General features: G+C 48.7%; 1 protein-coding gene across 3 annotated transcripts in view; it reads right to left on the reverse strand.

Moving 5' to 3' along the window:
• SETD3 (SET domain containing 3, actin N3(tau)-histidine methyltransferase) overlaps positions 1–26,239 on the reverse strand; it is a 70,144-nt gene that overhangs the window by 34,107 nt on the left and 9,798 nt on the right. For all 3 annotated transcript variants that reach the window (XM_073577700.1, XM_073577698.1, XM_073577699.1), the window contains exons 4-5: positions 8,337–8,429; positions 8,007–8,158 (exon numbers count right to left, since the gene is read on the reverse strand). In XM_073577700.1, coding sequence (XP_073433801.1) covers positions 8,007–8,158; positions 8,337–8,429 — 245 coding nt within the window. The remainder of the gene's footprint in view (positions 1–8,006; positions 8,159–8,336; positions 8,430–26,239) is intronic.

Below are 26,239 nucleotides of genomic sequence, written 5' to 3' on the forward strand. Positions count from 1 at the left end.
TGGAGAAATCCCACTGTTATAACCTCTGGTGGTCACGTGTTATAGGTGGTCACAGGCACCAATAATCAAATGAACCTATTATATGGTATCCACTTAAATTAGTAGAGGTTGTCTGCTCACGATATATTAATGACCTATCCATAGTACATCAATATCACATTGGTGGGGGTCCGATAAACACCCCTACGGATCAAATTTATCAAACAAGACACATGAAGTTTAGCCATAAAATAATATATCCTTTATTACTGCATAAATGGCAAACAGAATAAAAGCATTAAGAGACACATGTCCAAAATGACTCACAAGGTAAATATGTGTACAAATAGCCATGCAGAGTACAAGTTTACAGGCGAATAAACGACTAAAACATGTAGCCTACTATGAAACACATGGACTATATGATCAAAAAAGGGTTAAATGTAGCCTCTAAATGGAAAAAGGGTCCACAACAAAGGCCTACCACAGCATATATCACCCCCTGAGATAAAGCTAGAGTGAAACGTACGTCGGGGATCTCTGCCTCACAAGGTTGTATGCTTCCATTTGCGCTTTGCACTTTTATTTTTAGCTGAGTAACATGGCTTATATGGGAGGGTAGGCGGTGTGCTCACTTTAGGCAGTATTTGGATGTACATGCTGTATACTGCGTGCACTGTATCAGCTACCACCCATATGAGCGATGATATTTGGTGGCATTAGCCCAGGGTTGTCATAGGCCTTTACTTCATGCCGTCTGTTATTTAACTCTACCTGTACTAGCCATCTTATGTACTACATTTATTTATACTGCAACTTCTGTACAGACAGTCCGCGCATATTGCACTTTGATTACAGAGATTACTGTGTGGGTCTAGTAAGGTACACTATTTGGAATTGTAGTACATTGTCACTGCAATTTACTGACCCTTATGATATGAGTGATATATGCTGTGGTAGGCCTTGGTTGTGGACCCTTTTTCCATTTTGAGGCTACATTTTTTGATCATATAGTCCATGTGTTTCATAGTAGGCTACATGTTTTAGTTGTTTATTCGCTTGTAAACTTGTACTCTGCATGGCTATTTGTATACATATTTACCTTGTGAGTCATATTGGACATGTGTCTCTTTTAATGTTTTTATTCTGTTTGCCATTTGTGCAGTAATAAAGGATATATTATTTATGGCTAAACTTCATGTGACTTGTTTGAGAAATTAGTGAATTTTTGAAGTGCCATACATTAGGCCTATTTATTTGGATATATTTTACCCCTACGGATCAGCTGTTACAAGCTCAATTTGAAAGGAGCTGCAAAGCGCCGCTCGTGTCAGTGTAAAAAATAGCAGCTGATCTGCAGCACCCACTACACGCTGACAAACTTTCACATCTGGCCACTGCCGGAGCAGAAGACAGATGATACAGTGGAGATCCCAGGTGTCGCACCCCCTCACTGATCTGACATCAACAGCTTATCTTGTGGGCAAGTCATTAATAAGCTGAAACCGGACAACCCCTTTAAAGGGTCACTTTACTAATATCAGAACGTGTCTATTTCCCTTCTTGGGATCTGGTCTCTCCAGGAATTGAACCCACAACCTCTAACTTTGAAGGCAGTAGCTAGAGCTATGAGTCACAGACTGCACTGACAATGTAGCTTTAACTACTGCCTGCAAAAGTAGATGTTGTGGGTTTGATTCTCAAGGAGACCAGCTCTTCAGAAGAGAAAGCAATAGCTGAATGTGACCAGCTAAGAGGGGAATGATTGCACCCCCCGATAAATCCACAAATAAGATCAGGAATAGTGAAACATGGATTTTTGTGAGTACTCACCGTAAAATCCTTTTCTCCGAGACGCTCATTGGGGGACACAGAGACTGTTGGGGGACACAGAGACTGTGGGTGTGTGCTTCTGCCGCCTGGAGGCCGACACTAAGTGTACAAAAAAAAGAGTTAGCTCCTCCTCCGCCGCATACACCCTCGCCCCTAGGCCGGGCGTAACTCAGTTTAGTGCATAAGCAGTAGGAGAACGCGCCTTAAACTCAGGCAAGAAATTATACGACTGAAAAAGGGACCACCCTGATCCTTACATAAGGATTTGTATAATTCAAAATAAACAGATGCCAACTGGCTAATAGGGTGGGTGCTGTGTCCCCCAATGAGCGTCTCGGAGAAAAGGATTTTACGGTGAGTACTCACAAAAATCCATGTTTCTCCTTCGTCTCATTGGGGGACACAGAGACTGTGGGACGTCCTAAAGCAGTCCTCTGGGCGGGATCTTAGCTCACCCAATCCATGCTAATTTGCGCCCCTGACTAGAGGTGCGCAACTGCTGCCTGGAGAATCTTTCTTCCCAGGCTTGCATCCGAGGATGCCTGGGTATGTACGTTATAATGTTTGACAAACGTATGTAAACTGGACCAGGTAGCTGCTTTGCATACCTGCTCCGCTGAAGCCTGGTGTCGTAGTGCCCATGAGGCACCCACTGCCCGTGCCGAGTGAGCCTTGATCCCTGCCGGAACCGGCGTGCCACTGATTTGATAAGCTTCTTGGACCGTCAGGCGAACCCATCTGGCCAAAGTCGCTCTGGACGCAGCGAGCCCCTTCCGCCGTCCCTCTGGAACCACGAATAGAGAATCTGTCTGGCGGAATGGCGCCGTCCTTGTCACATACCTCCTAAGAGCTCTTACCAGATCCAGGGTGTGCAAAGCCTTCTCTACCCTGTGCACCGGTGCCGGGCAAAACGAAGGTAAGACGATGTCCTCGTTGATATGAAATGCAGACACAACCTTCGGCAAGAAGGGGGGAGCTGGCCTTAAAACTACCTTATCCTTATAAAAGGTTAGGAACGGCGGTTTACAAGATAAGGCCGCCAATTCCGAAACCCGTCTAATAGACGTTATGGCTACTAGAAAAACGACCTTTCTGGACAGGTAAGGCAAGGATACCTCTTGCAATGGTTCGAAAGGGGCCTCCTGAAGGGCTCTGAGCACCAAGTTCAGGTCCCATGATTCCGTCGGCGCCTTATAGGGGGGTACTAAATGTGCGACCCCTTGCATAAACGTCCTAACCTGCCAGACGGAAGCGACTTTTCGTTGGAAAAGCACCGACAGGGCCGAGATTTGCGTTCTGAGGGAACTCGGGGCCAACCCTGCGTCCAGCCCTGCCTGTAGAAAAGCCAGTACGTTGGGGATCGAAAAAACCAGAGGAGCCACTTCACGATCCCTACACCAACGGAAGAAAACTTCCCAAGTTCGATGATACACCCTCGCCGAGGAAGGCTTTCGGGCACTCACCATCGTGGCCGCCACATCGCGTCTGAATCCTGCCTGTGTTAACAGCCAAGATTCAATGGCCACGCCGTCAAACACAGGGCCCCTAAGTTCGGATGGCAGATCGGCCCTTGGGACAGTAAGTCCGGCCGATCTGGAAGACGCCAGGGTACGTCCACCACTAGTTGGACCAGATCTGCGTACCAGGCCCGCCGGGGCCAGTCCGGGGCCAGCAGAATTGCTGGAACCTTCTCTCTCCTTATTTTCCTGATAACTCTTGGAAGCAGCGGCAGCGGGGGGAACAAGTACGGGAGACGAAACTGGCTCCACGGGAGCACCAGCGCGTCTGCTGCGATTGCCTGCGGATCGAGGGATCGAGCAACAAACCTTAGTACTTTGGCATTCTCTCTGGATGCCATAAGGTCCACGTCTGGTGTCCCCCACCGTTGGCAGATCTGCTGAAAGACCTCGGGGTGCAGGGACCATTCCCCTGCCGCGACCCCCTGTCGGCTGAGAAAATCTGCCGCCCAGTTTTCGACTCCTGGGATGTGCACCGCTGAAATTACCACGCGGTTCTTCTCCGCCCAACGTAGTACCAGTCCGACCTCGCGCATGGCTGCCTGGCTGCGCGTGCCCCCTTGATGGTTGACATATGCTACTGCTGTAGCATTGTCCGTCTGGACGCGCACCGGCTGGTGTCTCAAGAAACACTGAAAATGTTGTAGGGCCAATCGTATTGCCCGTATCTCCAGAATGTTGATCGGGAGAACTATCTCCTGAACGGACCACCGCCCCTGGGCTATGAGACTCTGGAAAACTGCTCCCCAACCTTGCAGGCTTGCATCGGTCGTCACCACCAACCATTGTTCCGGGGGAAAGGGTTTCCCCTGGACCAGAGACGAGTCGCGAGTCCACCACCGGAGTGAACCCCGTACCAGCGGAGACAACTTGCACCGATGACTGAGAGACAGCAGCCTCCGGTCCCATGCTGTCAAGAGCGCATGCTGAAGCGGACGGAGATGGAACTGGGCAAACGGGATTGCTTCTATCGCCGCCACCATTCTGCCCAAAACACTCATGCCATACCGGATGGACCTGGAGCCCGGCTGTAGAAGGTTCCGTATCCCTTGCTTGATTTTTTGCGCCTTGTCCTGAGGGAGGATCACCAGCCCCCGGGAGGTGTCGAAAATCATGCCTAGGAACACAATCTTTTGGGCTGGAACCAAGGACGACTTGCTCCAATTGATCAGCCAGCCCAGACGGGCCAGGGTATCCAGAGTAATCCTGACATTGTCCTGGCACTCCTGAAACGACGGCCCCTTTACCAAAAGGTCGTCCAGGTAAGGTAACACCGTTATGCCCCGTGCATGCAGGATGGCCATAACCACCGCCATTATCTTTGTAAAGACTCTGGGGGCAGTGGCCAGACCGAAGGGCAGAGCCACGAATTGGAAGTGACGTCCTCCGATCGCAAATCGCAGGAACCTCTGGTGTGGAGGGAATATCGGAATATGCAGATATGCATCCTGCACATCGATTGAGGCCAGGAATTCCCCTGGATCCATGGCTGCAATGACCGAGCGGAGGGATTCCATCCGGAATCGCCTGACCCTGATGAATCTGTTTAGGATCTTTAGATCCAGAACCGGTCTCACAGTCCCGTCTTTTTTGGGGACCGAAAAAAGATTGGAGTAAAACCCCTGCGACTCTTCGCTCTGCGGCACTGGGGCGATGACCCCTTTGTGCTGTAGCGACGCTACAGCCTGTAACAAACTCTTCGCCTGCGAATCTGTTATGGAAAGTCGCGAACGGAAGAATCGCTGAGGTGGCCGTCCGACAAACTCTATCTTGTACCCGGACGATACAAGTTCTGCCACCCAAGAGTCGCGTGTCACTGCGACCCAAACGTGGCTGAACCTTAGTAGGCGTCCGCCCACTCTGTCGTCCGTAGGTACGGAGTGCCTCCAGTCATTTAGCTGGAGGTTTTTGGGGCTTGGCCCCCTTCGCTCTGGGTAAATGGCCTCGGCCTCTACCCAGCGGATTGGCCCTGTAAGAGACTTGTCTTTCCCTACTCTGGCCATCGTTTGCGGAGGAGTATGCCCTGGCCGACGTCCCCCCCCAGGGGCTACGAAAGGGTCGAAAACGCCTTTGCGTTTGCCTGAATGCCGGGCGACTTCTCTGCTGCGGAAGGAAACTACTCTTTCCCCCTGTGGCTTCTGAGATAAGCCTATCCAGCTTCTCACCGAACAGTCGATTGCCCTGAAACGGCAATGAGGTTAAGGATTTTTTAGAGATAGAATCCGCTTTCCACAGTCTCAGCCATAATGCACGCCTAATGGCGATCGCATTTGCCGCCGCCACCGCCGAACACTCGGCCGCGTCCAGTGAGGCGCTGACAAGATAATCACTTGCTCCTGACATCTGATTTGCCACCTCTAAGACCTCCGCGGGGAGATCCCTGTCCTGGAGGGCCTTATACAGAGCGTCCCCCCACGAAACCATGGCCTTAGCCACCCAAGTCGCCGCAAAGGAGGGGGCCAGAGCCGACCCTGCTGCCTCATATACCGAGCGGGCAAGCCCGTCCATGAGGCGATCAGTTGGGTCCTTTATAGAGGAAACACTGGGTATCGACAATAGCGATCTTGATGCTAAACGTGACACCGGAGGATCCACTACTGGCGACTCTACCCAAGCTTTATGGAGCTCAGGAGGAAACGGATACTTTGCCTGCAGCGCTTTTTGCATTGCAAAACGCTTATCCGGGTGATCTCTATGTTTCTGGACTAGCTCCTCAAACTCCGGATGCGTGGCAAATCTTCTATGTGGTCGCCTGGATTTCTTAAAAGAGACCTTGTGACCTGAGGCTGTGGGCAAATCGTCCTCGATCTCTAAAGTCTGGTTGACTGCCTCAATGAGACTGTCCACCGAATCCTGGAACCCCAGACTCTCTAGATTCCAGGCCTCTTCCTCCTCTCCTTCATCCTGATCGCTCCCAGAGCTTAGTGACGGGGAACGGGACGCCCTAATACCCGCCGCCGAAGCCCCGGAGGGTCCGGCCGACGGAGAACGAACCCTCTTGATATGAGCTTGCCTGGTACTGGAGCGACCTCTAACGGTTGGAGGGTCCTGAGACGAGGACGAGCTCTCTTCCGCTGGCAGACCCCCCTCCCTGTTTCTGCCCGGGCCCTGAAGGGATTCAATTGCCCTTGTAAGGGACAGCATAGACTGCGATAAGGACACCGCCCATTCCGGGGGGTCCTGACCCCTGGGTTCAGAAACAGTGGGGGGCTCCTGGGCGCGCTCCGACTCACAGGCTTCACAATATTTACCCGCCTGTGCCTTTGGCAGCCTGACCCCACAGGACACGCAAACCGCGTAAAGGAAAGAGTGAGCTTTCCCTTTTGCAGACATACTTGCACAGGCTGAAGGCAGAGTAGAAGGAGGAGGAGGGTAACCTCTTCCTTGACAAGCAGCGTGGTTCTCCACACGGAGTTACACTCACCCACCGGCTCCTGTCCGCAGTACCCCTGCGTGGAAGCGAGGTGTTAGGGCGGAAGTCTCTGAGATTTGTGCGCCCGCCGTTTCTCTGACCTCCTGCCCTATATCGCACGTCCCCGCCGCCGCCACCGCCGCGTCAGCGGGCGGGACTTCCGGCTACCACCGGAAGTCAGCGGGCGGGACTTCCGGCTACCACCGGAAGTCGGCGCGCGGCCTCGCGCGATACTCGCGGCTCCTCTTGCAGCGGGGCCGCGGCCCGCTCCGATACACGCGGCGTGCGGAGCCCGGGTGCAACGCCCTGGCTACCGCTACTCACCAGCGCCAATTTGCGGAGCGCTCCCGGAGCAGACCCATATATTAAATAGGTGAGCAGGACCAATTCGCCGTGCAGGGGAGGGGGGGGGGGGTCTGGCTCTGTCGGTTTTACTCGCGGCCTCTTCCCCTGTACCGGAATCCCCGCTCCTCTTACCTGCGCCTCCGATTCAACCCCCTGGACTCACAACCAAGGGGTGGACGGGGCCTCCATACACTGCTACTGTAGGAGAGGAACAACGTGGAGGCTGACCACTGGTTCTGCTCACACGCGCCCGATGAAGTCTGTGGGGAAACCGAGTCCTCTAATCAGGACGCGTTGCCCCTCTTTCGTTAAAAAATAGATGTCTGGAAAAAAGTTCCAGATGTGTCCCTCGGTGCGGGAGAGGACACGTGGAGGGTTACTCACACGTGGTCGCCCGTTGGTGATTTGGGGAGATCGGATCCTCTCTATAGGATCCGTCGCCCCTATCTTATCTTCATAGGAAAAAAGGAAGGGAAAAAAAAAAAAAAAAAAAAAAACTAGTCTGGAACTCCAGACTGCGTGTGCCTCCATCAGACACTAAGCAAAAAACTGAGTTACGCCCGGCCTAGGGGCGAGGGTGTATGCGGCGGAGGAGGAGCTAACTCTTTTTTTTGTACACTTAGTGTCGGCCTCCAGGCGGCAGAAGCACACACCCACAGTCTCTGTGTCCCCCAACAGTCTCTGTGTCCCCCAATGAGACGAAGGAGAAATCTAACGGGCACAATCCTTGTCTCTCCTGTTGTAAGACATTGCAGTACATGCTTTATATTACTGGTGGGATCCGCTACTACGTATAGCCATCAAAATAAATAAAGGTGGAGTCCAGACCCGGCGACACCTGCCCATCTATTACCGTCATAAGTGTCAGGACATGGGGGATCTCTGTGCAGGGCAATTGCTGGGTTATAGATAACAGTTACCTTTATCTCTTGTGTCGCTTTCAATCCAAAACCCTCATTGGGGAATTCAGTCAGTACAAAGCCCTCAGTTGAGGCGCCGTTCTCTTTTGCCCATTGGATCAGCTCAGGAAAATAATCTTCCCTTTTGCCATCAAAGACGACAGATAAACCTGCTGTGATTAGAAGAGGCCATGAGGGGGTATTAGGTCTTGAGCCGATCTCATGCTGCTCTAGGTACATCATATGCTGGGTTATCAAAGACGTGGAAATATTATATAAAGTGAAGAGCTCAAAATCCTGCCGGATGAGACACGTGAAGACTTAAGGTGGACGTTCAGAGCATCTGCTGACCTTTCTGCTTCTTGCGAATCCTTTCGACCAGTCCCCGGATCTGCACGTATTCTTCCCACTCTCTCCCTGGTGCGGAGCTGGGGTTACTGCACTCTGCCGGAACACAAGGACCACGATGAGCATCAAGAACTGACACCTATATGTGTCTAACAATATTATCCGCCACAGCTATACTCTAGAGAACAGTGAACAAATTCACAGGACCCTGATCCGGTGGCCAGGTCAGAATTCTGTGGCCGCTGGATGGGAACCCTGCAAATCGGCTCCCATCTGCAGCTCCTCATGATTAGCCGGCCTGCAGCGGCATCATGTGTCAGTTTGCAGGATTCCTGTCTAGTGGCCACAGGAGCAGAGTCCTGCAGACAGATTCACTCATCTCTGGTACCAGCTATTCTGCTGGTGCAGGGAGTGTAAACATACATTATAATACTGATCCTGAGTTACATCCTGTATTATACCCCAGAGCTGCACTCACTATTCTGCTGGTGCAGTCACTGTGTACATACATTACTGATCCTAAACTGATCCCGAGTTACATCCTGTATTATCCCCCAGAGCTGCATTCACTATCCTGCTGGTGCAGTCACTGTGTACATACATTACTGATCCTGTACTGATCCCGAGTTATATCCTGTATTATCCCCAGAGCTGCATTCACTATTCTGCTGGTGCAGTCACTGTGTACATACATCACAGTACTGATCCTGAGTTACATCCTGTATTATACTCCAGAGCTGCACTCACTATTCTGCTGATGCAGTCACTGTGTACATACATTACTGATCCTGAGTTACATCCTGTATTATACCCCAGAGCTGCACTCACTATTCTGCTGGTGCAGTCACTGTGTACATACATTACTGATCCTGAGTAACATCCTGTATTATACTCCAGAGCTGTATTCACTATTCTGCTGGTGCAGACACTGTGTACATACATTACTGATCCTGAGTTACATCCTTTATTATACTCCAGAGCTCCATTCACTATTCTACTGGTGCAGACACTGTGTACATACATTACTGATCCTGAGTTACATCCTGTATTATACTCCAGAGCTGCATTCACTATTCTGCTGGTGGAGTCACTGTGTACATACATTACATTACTGATCCTGAGTTACATCCTGTATTATACCCCAGAGCTGCACTCACTATTTTGCTGATTCAGTCACTGTTTACATACATTACATTACTGATCCTGAGTTACATCCTGTATTATACTCCAGAGCTGCACTCACTATTCTGCTGGTGCAGTCACTGTGTACATACATTATTGATCCTGAGTTGCCGTATTTTTCGGATTGTAAAACGTACTTTTTTCCCCCCAAATTTGGGGGAAAACACGTATATTACTTACTGGTAATGTGTTTTTACGGAACGCATGACAGCACCAACGAGAGGGGGATCCGCCCTTCAAGGACAGGGAACCTTTAAGATAAAAAAGGGCGGCTCCTCTCTCCGCATCAGTGGATTTCGGAGCATGAGACGACCTCCAAGTTAGTGTACACACGTATATACATTTATACAAACTATACTGACTATATCAATTATCCTCAACCCCACTTTAAGTGGAAACTGCATACAATAACCCATCAACCAAAAAGGTTATGAACTTTGTAATGGGAGGGAATATAAGGGTGCTGTCATGGGTTTCGTAAAAACACATTACCGGTAAGTAACAACAAGAGTATTACAGAGAATTACTCCATCAGGGAGGGACCACAGCTTGTAGAACCCTTTATCAGAAAAGGCAGAAAGATCCAGTCTATAGTGACTACAGAATGTGGAAGGTGATGACCACGTAGCTGCCTTACAGATTTGTTCAATGGATATGTCTGCTCTTTCAGCCCAAGATGTTGCCATCGCCCTTATTGAGTGGGCCCTCAGGTCATCCGGGACCGGTCCTCCTGCACCCACATAGGCCAACCTGATAGTTTCCCTCATCCACCTGGATAGGGTACCCTTCGATGCTCCCGTCCCCTTCCTAGAACCCTGGAAGGAGATAAACAGAGCTCCATCCTTCTTCCAAGATTTTGTTGCCAGCAAATAGTGAAGGAGGCACCTCCTGACATCTAGGGTGTGGAATTTACTTTCCCTATCATTCTTTGAGTTAGGACAGAAGGAAGGTAAAGATATCTCCAGCGACCTATGGAACCTAGACACTACTTTAGGTAGATAAGCAGGATCAGGTTTTAAGACTGCCCTATCATCCATTACCACAGTAAAGCTGCTGAAAAGTCCTGTATGTTGCTGATTCTACGTGCTGATGTCAGGGCAACTAGGAGTATGGTTGTTAATATAACTATTTTCATGGACCCTTCAGCTAAAGATTCAAAAGGGGGTTCGGTTAAAGCATTTAGGGCCAAGTTCATGTCCCATGGAGGGACCCTGGTCATCGGGACTGGTCTGGATCTAGCGTAGGCCTTAACCCCTTTACTCCTAAGGGTGGTTTGCATGTTAATGCCCGGGCCAATTTTTACAATTCTGACCACTGTCCCTTTATGAGGTAATAACTCTGGAACGCTTCCATGGATCCCGGTGATTGACACTTTTCTCGTGACATATTGTACATTTATTTGATATAACTTTATTTGTTAAAACAGAATTTTGGCGAAAATTTTCACAATTTCGCAATTTTCCAACTTTGAATTTTCATACCCTTAAATCACAGAGATGTGACACACGAAATACTTAATAAGTAACATTTCCCACATGTTTACTTTACATCAGCACAATTTGGGAACCAAAATTTTTTTTTGTTAGGAAGTTATAAGGGTTAAAAGTTGATCAGCGATTTCTCATTTTTACAACACCATTTTTTTTGTAGGGACCACATCACATTTGAAGTCACTTTGAGGGGTCTATATGATAGAAAACACCCAAAAGTGACACCTTTATAAAAACTGAACCCCTCACGGTGCTCAAAACCACATTCAAGAAGTTTATTAACCCTTCAGCTGCTTCACAGGAATTTTTGGAATGTTTGAAAAAAAAAAAAAAAAAAAATGAACATTTAACTTTTTTCACAAAAAAAATTACTTCAGGTCCAATTTTTTTTTTCCCAACGGTAACAGGAGAAATTGGACCCCAAAAGTTATTGTGCAATTTGTCCTGAGTACACTGATAACCCATATTTGGGTCCACGGCAGAGCTTAGAAGGGAAGGAGCGCCGTTTTGACTTTTTCAACGCAAAATTGGCTGGAACTGAGAGCAGATGCCATGTCGCCTTTGGAGAGCCCCTGATGTGCCTAAACAGTGGAAACCCCCCACAAGTAACACCATTTTGGAAACTAGGCCCCCCAAGGACCTTATCTAGGTGTGTGGTGAGCACATTGAATCCCCAAGTGCTTCACAGAAGTTTATAACGTAGAGCCATAAAAATAAAATCATTTTTTTCCACAAAAATGATCTTGTCGCCCGCAATTTTTTATTTTTCTTAGGGTAACAGAAGAAATTGGACCCAAGAGTTATTGGGCAATTTGTCCTGAGTACGCTGATACCCCATATGTTGGGGTAACCCACTGTTTGGGCCCATAACAGAGCTCGGAAGGGAAGGAGCGCAGTTTGACTTTTTCAATGCAGAATTGGCTGGAATTGAGATCAGATGCCATGTTGCATTTGGAGAGCCCCTGATGTGCCTAAACAATGGAAAACCCCCAATTCTAACTCCAACCCTAACCCCAACACACCCCTAACCCTAATCATAACCCTAATGGGAAAATGGAAATACTTTTTTTTTTAAATTTTATTCTTTTTCTCTAACTAAGGGGGTGATAACGGGGGGGTTTGATTTACTATTATAGCGTGTTTTTATGTTTGGCCGCTGTCACACACTAAAAGACGCTTTTTATTGCAAAAAATAGTTTTTGCATCACCAAATTTTGAGTGCTGTAATTTTTCCATATTTTGGCCCACAGAGTCATGTGAGGTCTTATTTTTTGCAGGACGAGTTGACGTTTTTATTGGTACATGACATTTTTTGATTGATTTTTATTACGATTTTTGGGAGGCAGAATGAACAAAAACCAGCAATTCATGAATTTCTTTGGGGGGGGGGGGGGGGGGCGTTTATACCGTTCCACGTGTGGTAAAATTGATAAAGCGGTTTTATTCTTTGGGTTAGTACAATTACTGCGATACCTCATTTATGTCTTTTTTTAGGTCTTGGCGCTTTTATACAATAAAAACAATTTTATATAAAAAATTATTTTTGCATCGCTTTATTCTGAGAGCTATAACTTTATTTTTTCGCGGATGACGCTGTATGGCGGCTCGTTTTTTGAGGGACAAGATGATGTTTTCAGTGGTACCATAAATATTTATATCTGTCTTTTTGATCACGTTATTCCACTTTTTGTTCGGCAGTATGATAAAGCATTGTTTTTTTGCCTTTTTTTTTTTTTTAAGGGGTTCACTAAAGGGGTTAACTAGCGGGACAGTTTTATAGGGCAGGTTGTTACGGACGCGACGATACTAAATGTGTGTACTTTTATTGTTTTTTTCACATAAAGAAATGTATTTATTGGGGAATATTTCTCTTCTTTATTTAGGGTTTTTTTTATTTTAAATATTTTTACACTTTTTTTTTTTTTTAACTTTGTTCCAGGGTGGGACATCACTGTATTTTAACAAATCGCTGATCTGACTTTGCAGAGCACTGTGTTAGATCAGTGATCTGACAAGCAGTGCAGCAGGCTTCTCAGTGCCTGCTCTCAGCAGGCACTGAGATGCCAACTCCCTGCAGGACCCCGCGGCCATCTTGGATCCGGGGTGCTGCAAGAAGGAGGCCCTCGGAACAACGCAATCACATCGCGTTGTTCTGAGGGTCTCAGGGAAGCACGCAGGGAGCTCCCTCCCTGCCCGATGCTTCCCTATGCCACCGGAACACTGCGATCATGTTTGATCGCAGTGTCCCGGGGGTTAGCGTGCCTGGAGACGTCCCTGACCGATCCAGGCACATAGGGCCGGGTGTCAGCTGTGATAATCAGTGAGCGCAGCTGATCGCGATGACGTACTATCCCATCCACGGTCATACGAGCCAGGGTCACCTGGACGGGATAGTACATCATATGTCATAAAGGGGTTAATAAATCTGACCACCCACCAATTATCTGCTAAGCTGTAATTATATAGCGCCCCTAAGGCTGATACCTGAACTTTCAAGGTACTAAGTGCCAGGCCCTGTTATTGTCCCTTCTGAAGGAACTACAGGATCTTTTAGGGGTACCTTTCCAACTGGCTAACACCCTGTGAACGATATTTTTTCCAGGTACTACCATAGCTTTTTGTAGTGATCGCCTTCCTACTAGCAAGTAGAGTAGAGATCAACTTGGTAGAGAACCCCCCTACCCTCTAGCACTGACCTCTCAAGTTCCAGCCTGTTAAAGGGAAACTGTCACCACTTTTTTTAGCCTACAAGTTAAAAATATCATTTAATTGAGTATCAGCTATGAGTTCCACAACTAGTTCTGAAACCCCGACTCCCCCATATATCACCCATAAAAACCTTTTTTTATTTGTCCCGTGTTAAATGTTAATCTGTTCGGTCTGGTCCGATGGGCGTTATCTCTGTTCCGTCACTCCACCCCTCCTCGGCTTGCTGTACGCGTTGTTCGCTGTGAAGATCGCGTACAAATTTCGCATTACTGATTTTCAGCTTTGGCCTCAGTTGGGCAAAGCATACTGCGCACGCGGTCACATTTCAATGTGCAAAATCTGTATGCGATCTGCGATATTCACAGCAAACAATGCTTACAGCAAGCTGAGGAGGGGTGGAGCGACGGAACAGAGGCAATGCCCATCGGGCCGGACTGGACAGATTAACATACAGCACAGGACAAATACAACAGGTTTTTATGGGTGATACATGGGGAGTCAGGGGGTTTCTGAACTAGTTGTGGAACGCATAGCCGACAAACAAATGATATTTTTAGCTGGTAGGCCAAAAAAGTGGTGACAGGATCCCTTTAAGTGCAGCCCAGTCACCTGAGGATGAAACACGGGCCCCTGAGTTAGAAGGTCTGTAATCTCTGGAAGGACCTACGGCTCCGTGACTGACATGCTCCTCAGTCAAAAGAACAAGGCCTCTTGAGACAAAAGGGGGCTATGAGTATTACCCTCACCACATCCTGACTGATCTTCCTGAGGACTGCTGGTATTAGACAGATTGGGGGAAAGGCGTAGGCCAAGGACAAAACCCCATTTGATCTGGAAGGCATCCACCGCCTGGGGATTTTTTTTTCGGATTCAGGGAACAGAACCTCTTCACCTTGCCATTCTGTCGAGTAGCAAAAAGGTCGATCTCCAGTTCCCCCCACATGTCCTCCAAACGTCTGAATACGGTTGTTTTGAGGGACCTTTGACCCTGCAGAAGTGGCCTGCGGCTCAAAAAAATCTGCAGTTACATTGTCCTTTCCCTTGATGTGGAGTGCAGACAGTGACAAGATGTTCTTCTCTGTGAAGCTGAAAATTTGTTTGGTTACATGCATTAAGGCCAGGGACCATGTGCTCCTTTGAGGATTTAGGTATACCACAGTGACCTGGTTGCCTGACAATATCTTCACATGATGGCCTCACAGAAACAGGAGACTCACGCATTTTCTACAGCCCAAAGCTCCAACATATTTGAGGAGGCTTCCATTTCTATTGAGGACAATGTTCCTTGAACCAGATGGTCGTTCAGATGTGCTCCTCACCCCCTGGGACTGTGGTAACTACTCTGGTGATGTGAGGAAACTACGGGACCTCCTCCCGAAGGGATCTTATGAACAACCACCAGACGAGTGAATATATATATATATAACCTCCAGTGGTAGTGTTAGTGTACCTTCCAGATATCCCTGCAATGAATGTTGACTTTCTAGGACGACCCTCTGCAACTCTCGAGTGGAACTGGGCACACTTCACTGCCAAGATACAAGAGGTCAGGGAGCCCAGGCAGGACCTAGCACTTCTGAGGAACATTACTGGATTTTGTACTGATCTGGAGAGGACACTAAGCAATTTTTTCTCTTTTTGCTCTGGCAGATGATATTCCTGCTGGCAAGAATCGAGCAAGAGTCCTAAAAAGATTTATTTTTGTGGCCGCACCCTTGACTTTTCCAGGTTCAAACACCGCCCTAAGCTTTCAAAGATGGTGGCTATGTCCTCCACTTGATTGTGGCAATGAGTGAAAGGATGGCCTACTATTAGGAAATTGTCCAGGTTTGGGATGAATAGTCTGTTTTTCTCTCTGAGGTGGGCCGTAACCTCTGCTACCAGATTCGTAATAACTCGAGGTTCCGCTGCCAGGCCACAGGGAAGGGCCTTGTACTGGAAGTGTCTTTGATGCCTCCCACTGATACCGCCACCCTTAGATATTTTCTGAACTCTACCTGTATTGGCACGTAGTAATACGTGTCCTTCAGGTCCAGGACGGCCATATAGCAATCTGGAAAAAAATCAGCTGAATTGCTGATTTTATTGACTCCATTCTGGAATCTTCAAGAACTTGTTCAGGCTCTTTAAGTTGAAGCTCGTCCTGTGCAAGCCATCCAGCTTCTTTATTAGAAACAGGGAAGAGTAGAACCCTTTCCTGTCTCCAGCTGGTACATCCTACAGAATGTTTTTCTTTTAAGAAGCACAGTACCTCTGACTCCAGTGCCATCTGCTCTGAGACTGACGCTCGTGGGGCTGTAATGATAAACCTGTTTGGGGGATATCTCCCGAACTCCAGTCTCAACACTGCCCCCACCAGGTTGAGAATCCAAGGACTGGATGATATTTTCTCCCAGGCTGGGAAGAAGAGGGGAGAATCTTCCTCCCACCTGGGAAAGGGAGTCATTTGGAGGACCTACGACCGCTTCAGGAAGACGTACTGAACAGGAACCCCCTGGTCTTTTTTGGTCCATCACCCAGTCTCCTCTGTTCCATGGATGTTCTTCTTCGGTTGTATCTTTTCCCCCGAAAGGATGGCCTGAAGGAAGAGAAGGGAGGCTTCGGGAACCTCTTTTTCTTATCGGCCGCTTTTTTCCAAGATGTCATCTAGAGTCAAGCCGAATAAATATTGTCCTTCACAGGGGAGAGAACATAGCTTCCCTTTCGCCTGAACATCCCCTGGACAGCTTTTCAACCAGACCGCTGTCCGGCCCGCGTTAGATAGAGCGGCCGATCTTGCGGCCAGCCTGGCTGAGTCGGCCAACGAATCTGCCAAGAAGGCTGCCGTCCCGTGATCATTGGAAGCGTGGTTCCAATGGTGTCACTGGACGAACCATCGCCCAGCTGATCCTCCAACGTGCTCAGCCAGACCATGACGGACATTGCCAGATAGAGAAGGAGAGGGGGGGGAGTAAGAGAAGAGATTTGCATTATTAATGTGGCATTCTTGTAGCTCACTCACCACTCAGAGAAATTAAAGGGTACCGGAACAGGAGGCAGGATGTCGTCTGAAAGGTCTCCCTTATGAATCACGGAATCTTCCATCCTGGAAGAGCTTCACTGACTTGTCCTGGAATCCTTGGACTTGCGAGCCCCGCTGGAACGTCCTGAATTCCCATCCTGGCAAGACTGGCGTCGGGGGTGGCTGCGGCGGCTCTGCTGCTGCTGTGGAGAGGGCTGCGGTGCCTCCATCGCAGGACTGGTGCCTCTCCTGCAGCTACCGGTACCGCCCCCAAAAGTGTATCTCGGGTGAAAGGTCCCGGCCGTGTCAACAGAGCGAGACTTCCTGTTGCCGGCCGCACTTTGACACCGTGCCGGGACGCAGGGCTGCTGGCTACTATGCAGTGGTGGTGCCGCAGGCTCCCGCACAACCGACGGCCCGGACCCCATCGGGCCCCCCTGCAGCACTTCCATGCAGTTAAAGACTCCGCCCGTCAAGGACAGGAAACCACTGATGGGGAGAGCAGAGCCGCCCTTTTTATCTTAAAGGTTCCCTTTCCTTGAATGGCGTATCCCCTCACTCGTTGGTGCGGTCATGGGGTGACAGGAAAAATGGGGGGGGGGTGTCTTAAAATGCAAATATACCTTACTGGCCTCCGTGGAGCAGGGTCCCAGGGTGGCTGCTAGAGGAGGCAAGAGTGGAGCGTTGCTGCAGGCCGCAGGCTGGGATGAGGGGTTGTTCCGATGTGTGACGCTGTGGGTGTTCAGTGGTGCGGGGGCTCTGCTGACATTTTGTGAAAGCCTGAAGCCCCAGCACTTTCATGGTTTACTATGCGGTGGACTCTGGTAAAATTGCTGCCGGGGGCGGCGAATGCGCAGATGGAGATCTCGGCACCAAGATCTTGGGAGATGAGATCTCAGAACCAAGATCTCCATCTGCACACCCACAGTGTCGCACATCGGAACACCCCTTTCTCCCATTCTGAGGTCTGCAGCATTGCTCCACTCCTGCCTCAGCCAGCAGCGACCCTGGGACCCCGCTTCACCGCAGCTACCACCCCCAGTAAGTAATAAGACACAGAGATTGTAAGAAGCACCACCATTTTAAAATTTAAAAAAAAAAAAAGTTTTTTTCCCTATTTTTCTCTTCTAATCCGGTGCGTTTTATAACCGCAAAATAAGGTACATCCTGTAGATCTTTTATTATAAAAATGAAAAAAACAACAATAATAATAGAAATATAAGAATATCAGCCAGAAAATAATCAGTATAATGAACACTGGTCGAGCCGCTCCGTCTCTCCTCACACAAATATTATATATACAGAATAACTAACTAACTCCTTACACCTTCTGGTCCGGTCAACAAACAAAAATAATAACTACAAACAAAATAACCAATATCAAACAAAATATATAAGCTTTTTTTTCTATAATATATATATATATATATATATATATATATATATATATATACACACACACACACACACACACACACACACACACACAATACAAATGTATACAAGACAAGACTAACCACCCCACACTAAAGCCCACCATTCCCAAACCCCACACTAACCCTGAGAGCTGGTCCTGTGTCTCATGCCTCAGCCCATGTCCAGCATCCATAGGCCAGATCAGGCAGTGCCAGTGTTTCCCCAAACACTCCAGTGTCCCATAGTCCCACAAGATGACTCCCCCCCCCCCCCCCTCCTTTTCTCACCACCCAACCTAACACCTACACCCAAATCTAGATTACCGTATATACGCCGAGTTTTTCCAGCACATTTTTTGTGCTGAAAACAACCCCCTCAGCTTATACACGAGTCAATTGTCCCAGAAAGCTGGCGGGGGAGGGGGAGCGGCGGTGCAGCGGGTCACAGGGGCAGGAGCTGGTGGCTGTGGCTAAAGAGAAAAGCCGGATTACTTACCGGTAATGCTCTTTTAATGAGTCCACGACAGCACCCACTTGGAGAGGGATCCGCCCATAGGAACAGGAAACCTACAGAGATAAAAGAGGGCGGTCCGCCTCTCCCCCTCAGTTGGATTTCAGAGTACCAGGAGGACTGCCAATTATTAGGCCATATTATCCAATCTTCTAAATTTATTAACTTTACAACTAAGAAGGTGTATATACATTATGTTAACTTCTAGGGAGGGTTAGTGAACGGGTGCTGTCGTGGACTCATTAAAAGAGCATTACCGGTAAGTAATCCGGCTTTTTACTCTTCGCCACGACAGCACCCACTTGGAGAGACTTTCAGATACCTTCACATGGGAGGGACCACCGTGCTGAGGACCGCTCTACCAAAGGCTAGGTCAGATGAGCATGATAAATCAAGCCTATAGTGATTATAAAAGGTAGAGGGTGTAGACCAGGTTGCCGCCTTACATATAGACTCGATTGCGACGTCTCCCCTCTCTGCCCAAGAGGAAGCCATAGCTCTGGCGGAATGTGCTCCGATACCCTCCGGAGGATTTTCATTGCTCTCGGAGTATGCCAGCCCAATCGCGTCTCTGATCCACCGAGACAAAGTACCCCTTGTGACTTCATATCCCTTCTTTTGGCCCTGGAAGGAAACAAATAGAGCCCTACTCTTCCTCCAGCTGCTAGACTTCTCGATGTATTGTAATACAGCTCTTCTAACGTCTAGTGTATGGAACTTTTCTTCCTCTGGAGTAGAAGGGTTTCTAAAAAATGAAGGGAGGTGAATCTCTTGTGATCTATGAAACTTCCCTGCTACTTTTGGTAGGTACGAGGGATCTGGTTTTAAAATTAGCTGATCCTGGAATGTCAACAGAAAAGGGGGTTCTATTGAAAGTGCTTGTATGTCGCTAACTCTTCTGGCTGAGGTTAGTGCAACTAACAGTACTGTTTTGAAGGATAGGTGTTTAAGGGATATTGAATCTAAAGGTTCAAAAGGAGGACGTGTTAGAGCCTCCAGAACCAGGTTTAAGTCCCAAGGAGGAACTCTAGGTATGTGCACCGGCTCGCTCCGCTCACAGGCTGAGATGAATCTGCCTATCCATCTATTGCCTGCCACGTTATAACTATAGAGGGCCCCTAGAGCCGACACCTGGACCTTTAGTGTGTTAACAGAAAGGAAAAGAATTAGGGCTTTCTGTAGGAACTCTAGGATCGCTGTAATCGGAATTTCTCCAGAATCAGGACCTGTGTGGGACTCTAGGAATTTTCTCCATACTCTGGTGTAAATTTTTGTCATTGCCACTTTTCGACTTTGTAGGAGTGTATTGACTAATCCCTCCGAGAATCCTCTCGATCTCAACATTTCCCTTTCAAGTTCCAGGCCGTCAAGTGGAGATTGTCCACTTGAGGATGGAAGAATGGCCCCTGTGAGAGGAGCCTGGGGGTTGAAGGAAGCACCCACGGGTCTGTCACTGACATTGCTTGCAGGCACGAAAACCATGGCCTCCTGGGCCAGAATGGCGCTATTAAGATTACTCGTGCTTCGTCTGCTCTGATTTTCCTGATCACCTGCGGTAGTAGTATGATTGGTGGAAAAGCATATGCCAGTTTGAATTGCCACGGGGCCTGGAGGGCATCCAGAATTTCCGGATTGTCTGTCATATTTAGAGAGGCGAACCTTCGCACCTGCCCGTTTTCTCTGGTGGCGAAGAGATCTATTTGGGGAAGACCCCATAGTGACACGATGCGTGTGAATATCCCTCGGCTTAGACACCACTCTCCTTGCCGCAGTGTATGGCGGCTTAGAAAATCTGCCTCCAAATTGTCTCTTCCCCTTATGTGGAGGGCCGAGAGAGACAAAAAATGTTTTTCGGCTAGGGATAAAATCCTTCTTGCGGAAGACATTAAGGTGACTGATCGAGTTCCGCCTTGTCTGTTCAGATATGCGACTACTGTGGTGTTGTCCGAAAGGATTCTCACGTTTTCCCCTTGTAACTGTGGAAGAAAATGATATAATGCATGATAGACTGCTTTTAGTTCTTTTAAATTTGACGAATCCTTATCTTCGCCTATACCCCATAGGCCTTGGGCAAAAATATTGCCCATATGGGCTCCCCATCCTGTGGGGCTAGCGTCCGTGATAATCATACGGGAGGGTGTTATAACCCAAGGTACTCCTCCCGCTAGGTTATCGTCCCTTAGCCACCATGCGAGGGAGGTTAGGACCTCCTGGGATAGTGTGATTTTCTTTGTCAGATTCCCCCGGTCACGGGACTCCTCTAAGAGAATTTGGTGTTGTAGCTCCCTCGTATGGAACTGGGCCCACCGAACTGCCGGGATGCAGGCAGTAAGGGATCCCAGGAGGGACATTGCTTCCCTTAAAGATATGTGTGTGCGATCTATTGCTATCCTAACCTTTTTAATTGCTGAAATTTTTACCTGCGACAGCAGACATTTTTGGTATATGGAGTCTAGCTCGAGACCCAGGAAGGACTGAACAGACTGCGGCTCGATTCTGGACTTGAAGTTTATTATCCACCCTAGGGCCTGTAGGGACAAGATTGTATCAGCAACTCGCTCATTACATTGCCCAATTGAATTCCCTACTATCAAAAAATCATCCAGATAGGGTATTATTAGTGTCCTTCTGGCGTAAAAAAGCCATCACTTCCAGCATCACCTTTGTAAATACTCGTGGTGCGATGGAAATGCCGAATGGCATGGCTGTGAACTGGAGATGCTGTATCTTGCCATCGAGGAGGACCGCCACTCTGAGGTATCTCTGATATCTGCAATGGATGGGAATAGGATAATAAGCATCCTTCCGATCCAAGCCTGCCATCATACAATTGGGGAAGAGGAGCTTAATCGTGGATCTTATGGATTCCATTTTAAATTTATGATTTATTATAAATGAATTTAATTTCTTCAAGTTGATTATTGTCCGGAATGATCCGTCTGGTTTAAATATCAGAAAGAGAGGGGAGTAAAATCCTCTCCCTTCCTGCCCTTTAGGCACATGGACTAAAACTTTTTTGTCCAGTAGGTTCCAAATCTCAGCCTCCAGGGCCTGCTGTTGGATTGGTGAACTGAAGGATGTTATGATTAACGAATTACGGGGTACATGATGGAATTCTATCTTTAACCCTTCTTTAATAATGCTCAGGACCCAAGGGCTAGCCGTAATTTTCTCCCATTCTCGAAAAAAATATTTTAGTCTCCCTCCTACTGGAGGGACTGGCTCCTCAGTTCCTGTCCCTGCGGAAGGAGGATCCCCTAAACATGGCACCTTTGCCCTTTCCTTCCTTTGTGGCCCAGCGGTTTTGATTTTCTGCTGGTCTTCCCCGGCCAAATGGTCTTCTCCTAAACGCCCTCCTATAAAATGGGAGAGGAGGGTTAGGGAATCCTTTCTTCCTTTCTTTTGCCTTCGTAAGGATTTCATCTAAGGCATTCCCAAATAAGAACTCACCCTCGCAAGGAATGGTACACAGCTTTGCTTTGGACTGGGTGTCACCTCTCCAGCTTTTAAGCCAAAGGCTACGTCTGGCGTTATTAGCCAACCCTGCTGTTCTGGCTGCCATGCGTAAGGAATCGGCAGAAGCATCTGCTATATATGCTGCTGCACCCCGGATTAGTGGTATGGCGGCTCGTAGCTTGTCTCTGGAGTTCTTCTGGTCTATTTGCTGGTCTAGTTGATCGATCCAGACCAGCATAGAACGTGCTATGCATGTACTAGCTATTGCCGGTTTAAACGTGCCGGTAGCTGCCTCCCATACCTTCTTCAATGAGGCGTCAGCTTTGCGGTCAAGAGGGTCTTTTAGGACCCCTTTGTCCTCCACTGGTAAGATCGTTTGCTTTGAGGCGGAGGCCACTGCCGCGTCTACCTTCGGGACCTTAATCCATGTCGACAACTCTTCGTCGCTAAAGGGGTACCTTCTCTTTGAGGTTGAGGGAAGATACCCTCTCTGGTCCTGTCTCTCCCATTCCTTCTTAACCAGAGCTTTTATCGCTGGGATAACCGGAAAAACTCTCCTCTTTCTGTCTGTCAGACCCGCAAACATAATTTCTTGAGTCGTTTGCGGCTCCTTTGTTTCTGTGCATCCCATTGTATTCCTCACGGATTTAACTAAATTGTCCATATGATCTAAAGGAAAACAGCAACGGCCCTCCATATCTGAGGAGGATGCTGAAGTGGATGCATTGGAACTATCTGAGGCTACTTCGCCCTCATCGGTGTCTACGGCCCCTGCTGGCTTAGTAGTTTCGATATTAGTAGGCCTGCTAGACTGGTTTAAGGCCTGTAGTTCTTCCCTAATTATGGCCCTTATATCTGCGGCTGATGTTGATGCCTGTTTTGCTGTTTCATTAATGCATCTTTTGCATAGCCTTTTTGTGTAAGAGTCCGGTAGCGGACGTGTACACAGGGCACATTATTTTTTGATTTTTCCTTCCTCTTAGTCTGAGATAGAGACATCATGACGGAGGGGAGAGGGGGAGAGGGGGATTTTTTATCAGCTTGATAGGCAGAGCGTCGTCCACTCACCCAGAGAAGCTGTATGTACTGGCTCAGGAGGCTGAGAAGGAGGCTTGTTGGCGTGGCTGACTCTAGCCGCCCGCGCTCTGCAGGTTAAATTTTTTTTTTTTTCCTCTTTCCCCCTCTGGAGGGGGCGGGGAGCGCCTCTACGCTTGCGGTGCCGCCCAGCCGCGCGTGCGCTGTGAGCCGAGGAACCTCCGGTAACCCGGAAGTTCCTCCTTACCACTTCCTGCCGCGCTGCCTGTGCGTCCTCCTGGACGCTGAAGCCCTTAGGAACGCCGGAGGTTGCCGTTTCTCCGGTTCCTGCGCCCCCACATGGACCGGAATGGATCCTCCCGCCGGTGTCATGTCACTATCAGAAGAACACCCGGTCGGCGCCACCCGGTACCGGTGTTTCTGCTCCGTCCGTCCATACCAGCCGGGAGCCGGATTCCAGCACTCCCCCGTCGCTGCCTCTGGACCGGAACCCCTGCCGTTCTCGCAGACACTGCACAGGCGGTTCCTTGGCCCAGGTAAGACTGTAGCGTATCCTGCGGTTCCCCTTAGGAACAGGAAACCAACTGAGGGGGAGAGGCGGACCGCCCTCTTATCTCTGTAGGTTTCCTGTTCCTATGGGCGGATCCCTCTCTCCAAGTGGGTGCTGTCGTGGCGAAGAGTAAAATGAATATTCATTTCTCTTATAGCGCGCACAGTGACACCCACAGCAGCCGGACTTCCAGAAGACATTCTACTTACCCTCCTGTACGCCCTACATCTCATTGGTCCCGGCGCCCTTGCAGCATCTCATTGGTTGCGGATTCCAGCAGCTCTTCCTGTGCCGAGCGATCAAGTGGCCTCGCTCATTAAAGTAATGAATATGCACGTGTCTCCACTCCCATAGGCGTGGAGGGAATATTCATTACCTTAATGAGAGAGGTCACATGATCGCTCAGCACAGGAAAAGCTGCTGTAAGTCGGAACCAACTAGATGCTGCGAAGGCACTGGGACCAATGAGATGCAGGACGCGCAGGAGGGGGAGTAGGGTTTTTTTTTTGCAATAGGAAGCATGCACACAAGGACGGGAAGGTGGAGCCAAGCATACCAGGACAGGGTTGAGGGGACAATGCATAACCTGCTTGTACTCAAGTCGATAGGTTGACCCATTTGTGGCAAAATTAGGTGCCTCGGCTTATACTCAGGTATATATGGTACGCAGAAATGAACACTATAATAACCACAAATCACAAAGACCAAGTTCCACGCCTGCAGCCCTACATCACATCACTGTATACCGATCAACACAAAACAAAAATCTACAGTGTCAGCAGCAGCCCACCACCAGGAAAGGAGATGATCAGACTAGGGCACACTAAAAGAAAAGTCCCTCCATAAGAGAGTGGTCCTACGTGTGCCCAGTCTCATACTCCAGAGAGCGCACCTTCACCAGGTCACAGAGTATGGTCCTAAACACATCGTCCACTGAGAGGATTTTCCGTTGTGTCGATACTAAGCACCGTGCATTCCATGTGTGAAACCTAACCACTGCACTAACTAGAAATAAGGTGCAGCAGTCCTGACCACCAAGGTCTCCGAATGCACCATAGGTTCATTCAGCAGCATAGGAGAGACCGGCCATCCAAGACAAGCCAATGGAGACGCCCACCCTGTTGTACACCTCTGTGTTAAAAAGGGACAACGAAGCAGGAAGTGGTCCATGCTTCCCAGCACGGTACCACAACGCTCCCGTGAACAGTTCCTGTCCTCAGAGCTCCTACACTTCAGATTGTCCCTCACACAGTTTCCCATGGAAGCAGCGCCAAGCCAAGTCCCAAAACTTTGAGGGGATCCTGATAGAATTCAAAAGATGCAAACCAACCCCAAGATCCCGACTTGGGCAATCCCTGAGCGCCAGAGGCCTCTGGAAATGGGTCAACAGAACCCAATTGTCAAGTTGTTTCCTTGGCAGAATCCTGATCTCCCACATTCCCAGACCCCACTGGCGAATTACCTTCAGAACAAATGTAGCGCAAGCAGGAAGATGTCCATGCGGTGTACAGCATGTACACCTTCCAGTGACCAGCCCTACCCTGCTGCACTGCCTCTTGGACACTGAGCAGAGCACTAAATGTGCTGCGGCCTGGAACAGAGCAATGCTGGGCCTCCGAAAGGAGTCGGGATGCAAATTTTGCCAGCAGATTAAACAGCACCTTTGCTAGAACCTCCCTGTGTGCATTGAAAAGCGCTATGGGACACCAATTCTCAATGAAAGATGGGTCCTTACAAGAGTTGAGCGACTTTGGTCGGATCGGGTTTCATGAAACAAAACTTGCGCCGGATGAAACTGGTCCGACTAGGGCAAAAAAAAAGTCAGAGTTTCGTCCGAAACCCGACCCCAATGCAAGTCAATGGGGAATAAGAGTCGGCATTGAGTGGATGAATGTCATCCGCTCAATGCCGACTTTTATTTCCCATTAACTTGAATTGGGGTCGGGTTTCGGACGAAACTCCGACTTTTTTTTTGCCCTTTTCGGACCAGTTTCATCCGACTCAAATTTTGTTTCATGAAACCCGATCCGACCAAGTCGCTCAACTCTAGTCCTTACCCTTTGACAAAATGATCAGGGCAGACTTCCTCATTGACTTTGACAGAGTGCCCATGGAAAGACACACATTGAATACCTCAGTCAAGAGGGGAACCAAAGCGTCCTTAAGGGTCTTATAGAATTCAGATGTTAAGCCATCTGGACCAGGCGATTTTGGGGGGGCAAGCCCCTTAAATCACCAACTTAACTTCCTCTTCCCTGATTATCTCTGTCAAAACGTCAAGAGATGGGTCTACCCCTGGTTCGGGGACGGCTTCAGCCAGGAAAGCTAACATCTCATCCCAATCAAGATCCCTCTTCCCCAAGAGGTGCTATTAGAAGGATCTAACAACCTCCAGGATCCCCGAGTCGGGGACCCCGTAGTGTCAACCAGTCTTGTAACTACTTTACTATTCACTGACATCTTGCAGCTTCTGTAAGGGTCGGGCGAGCGGTACGTCCCGTAATTCCTTTCAAAAACCAAAGATGCGTGTTTATCATACTGACACCTCATAAGCAAA

This window comes from Dendrobates tinctorius, unplaced genomic scaffold (assembly GCF_039654945.1).
Source record: "Dendrobates tinctorius isolate UK_male_01 unplaced genomic scaffold, ASM3965494v1 ptg000057l, whole genome shotgun sequence".
In the NCBI taxonomy this organism is placed as follows: domain Eukaryota; kingdom Metazoa; phylum Chordata; class Amphibia; order Anura; family Dendrobatidae; genus Dendrobates; species Dendrobates tinctorius.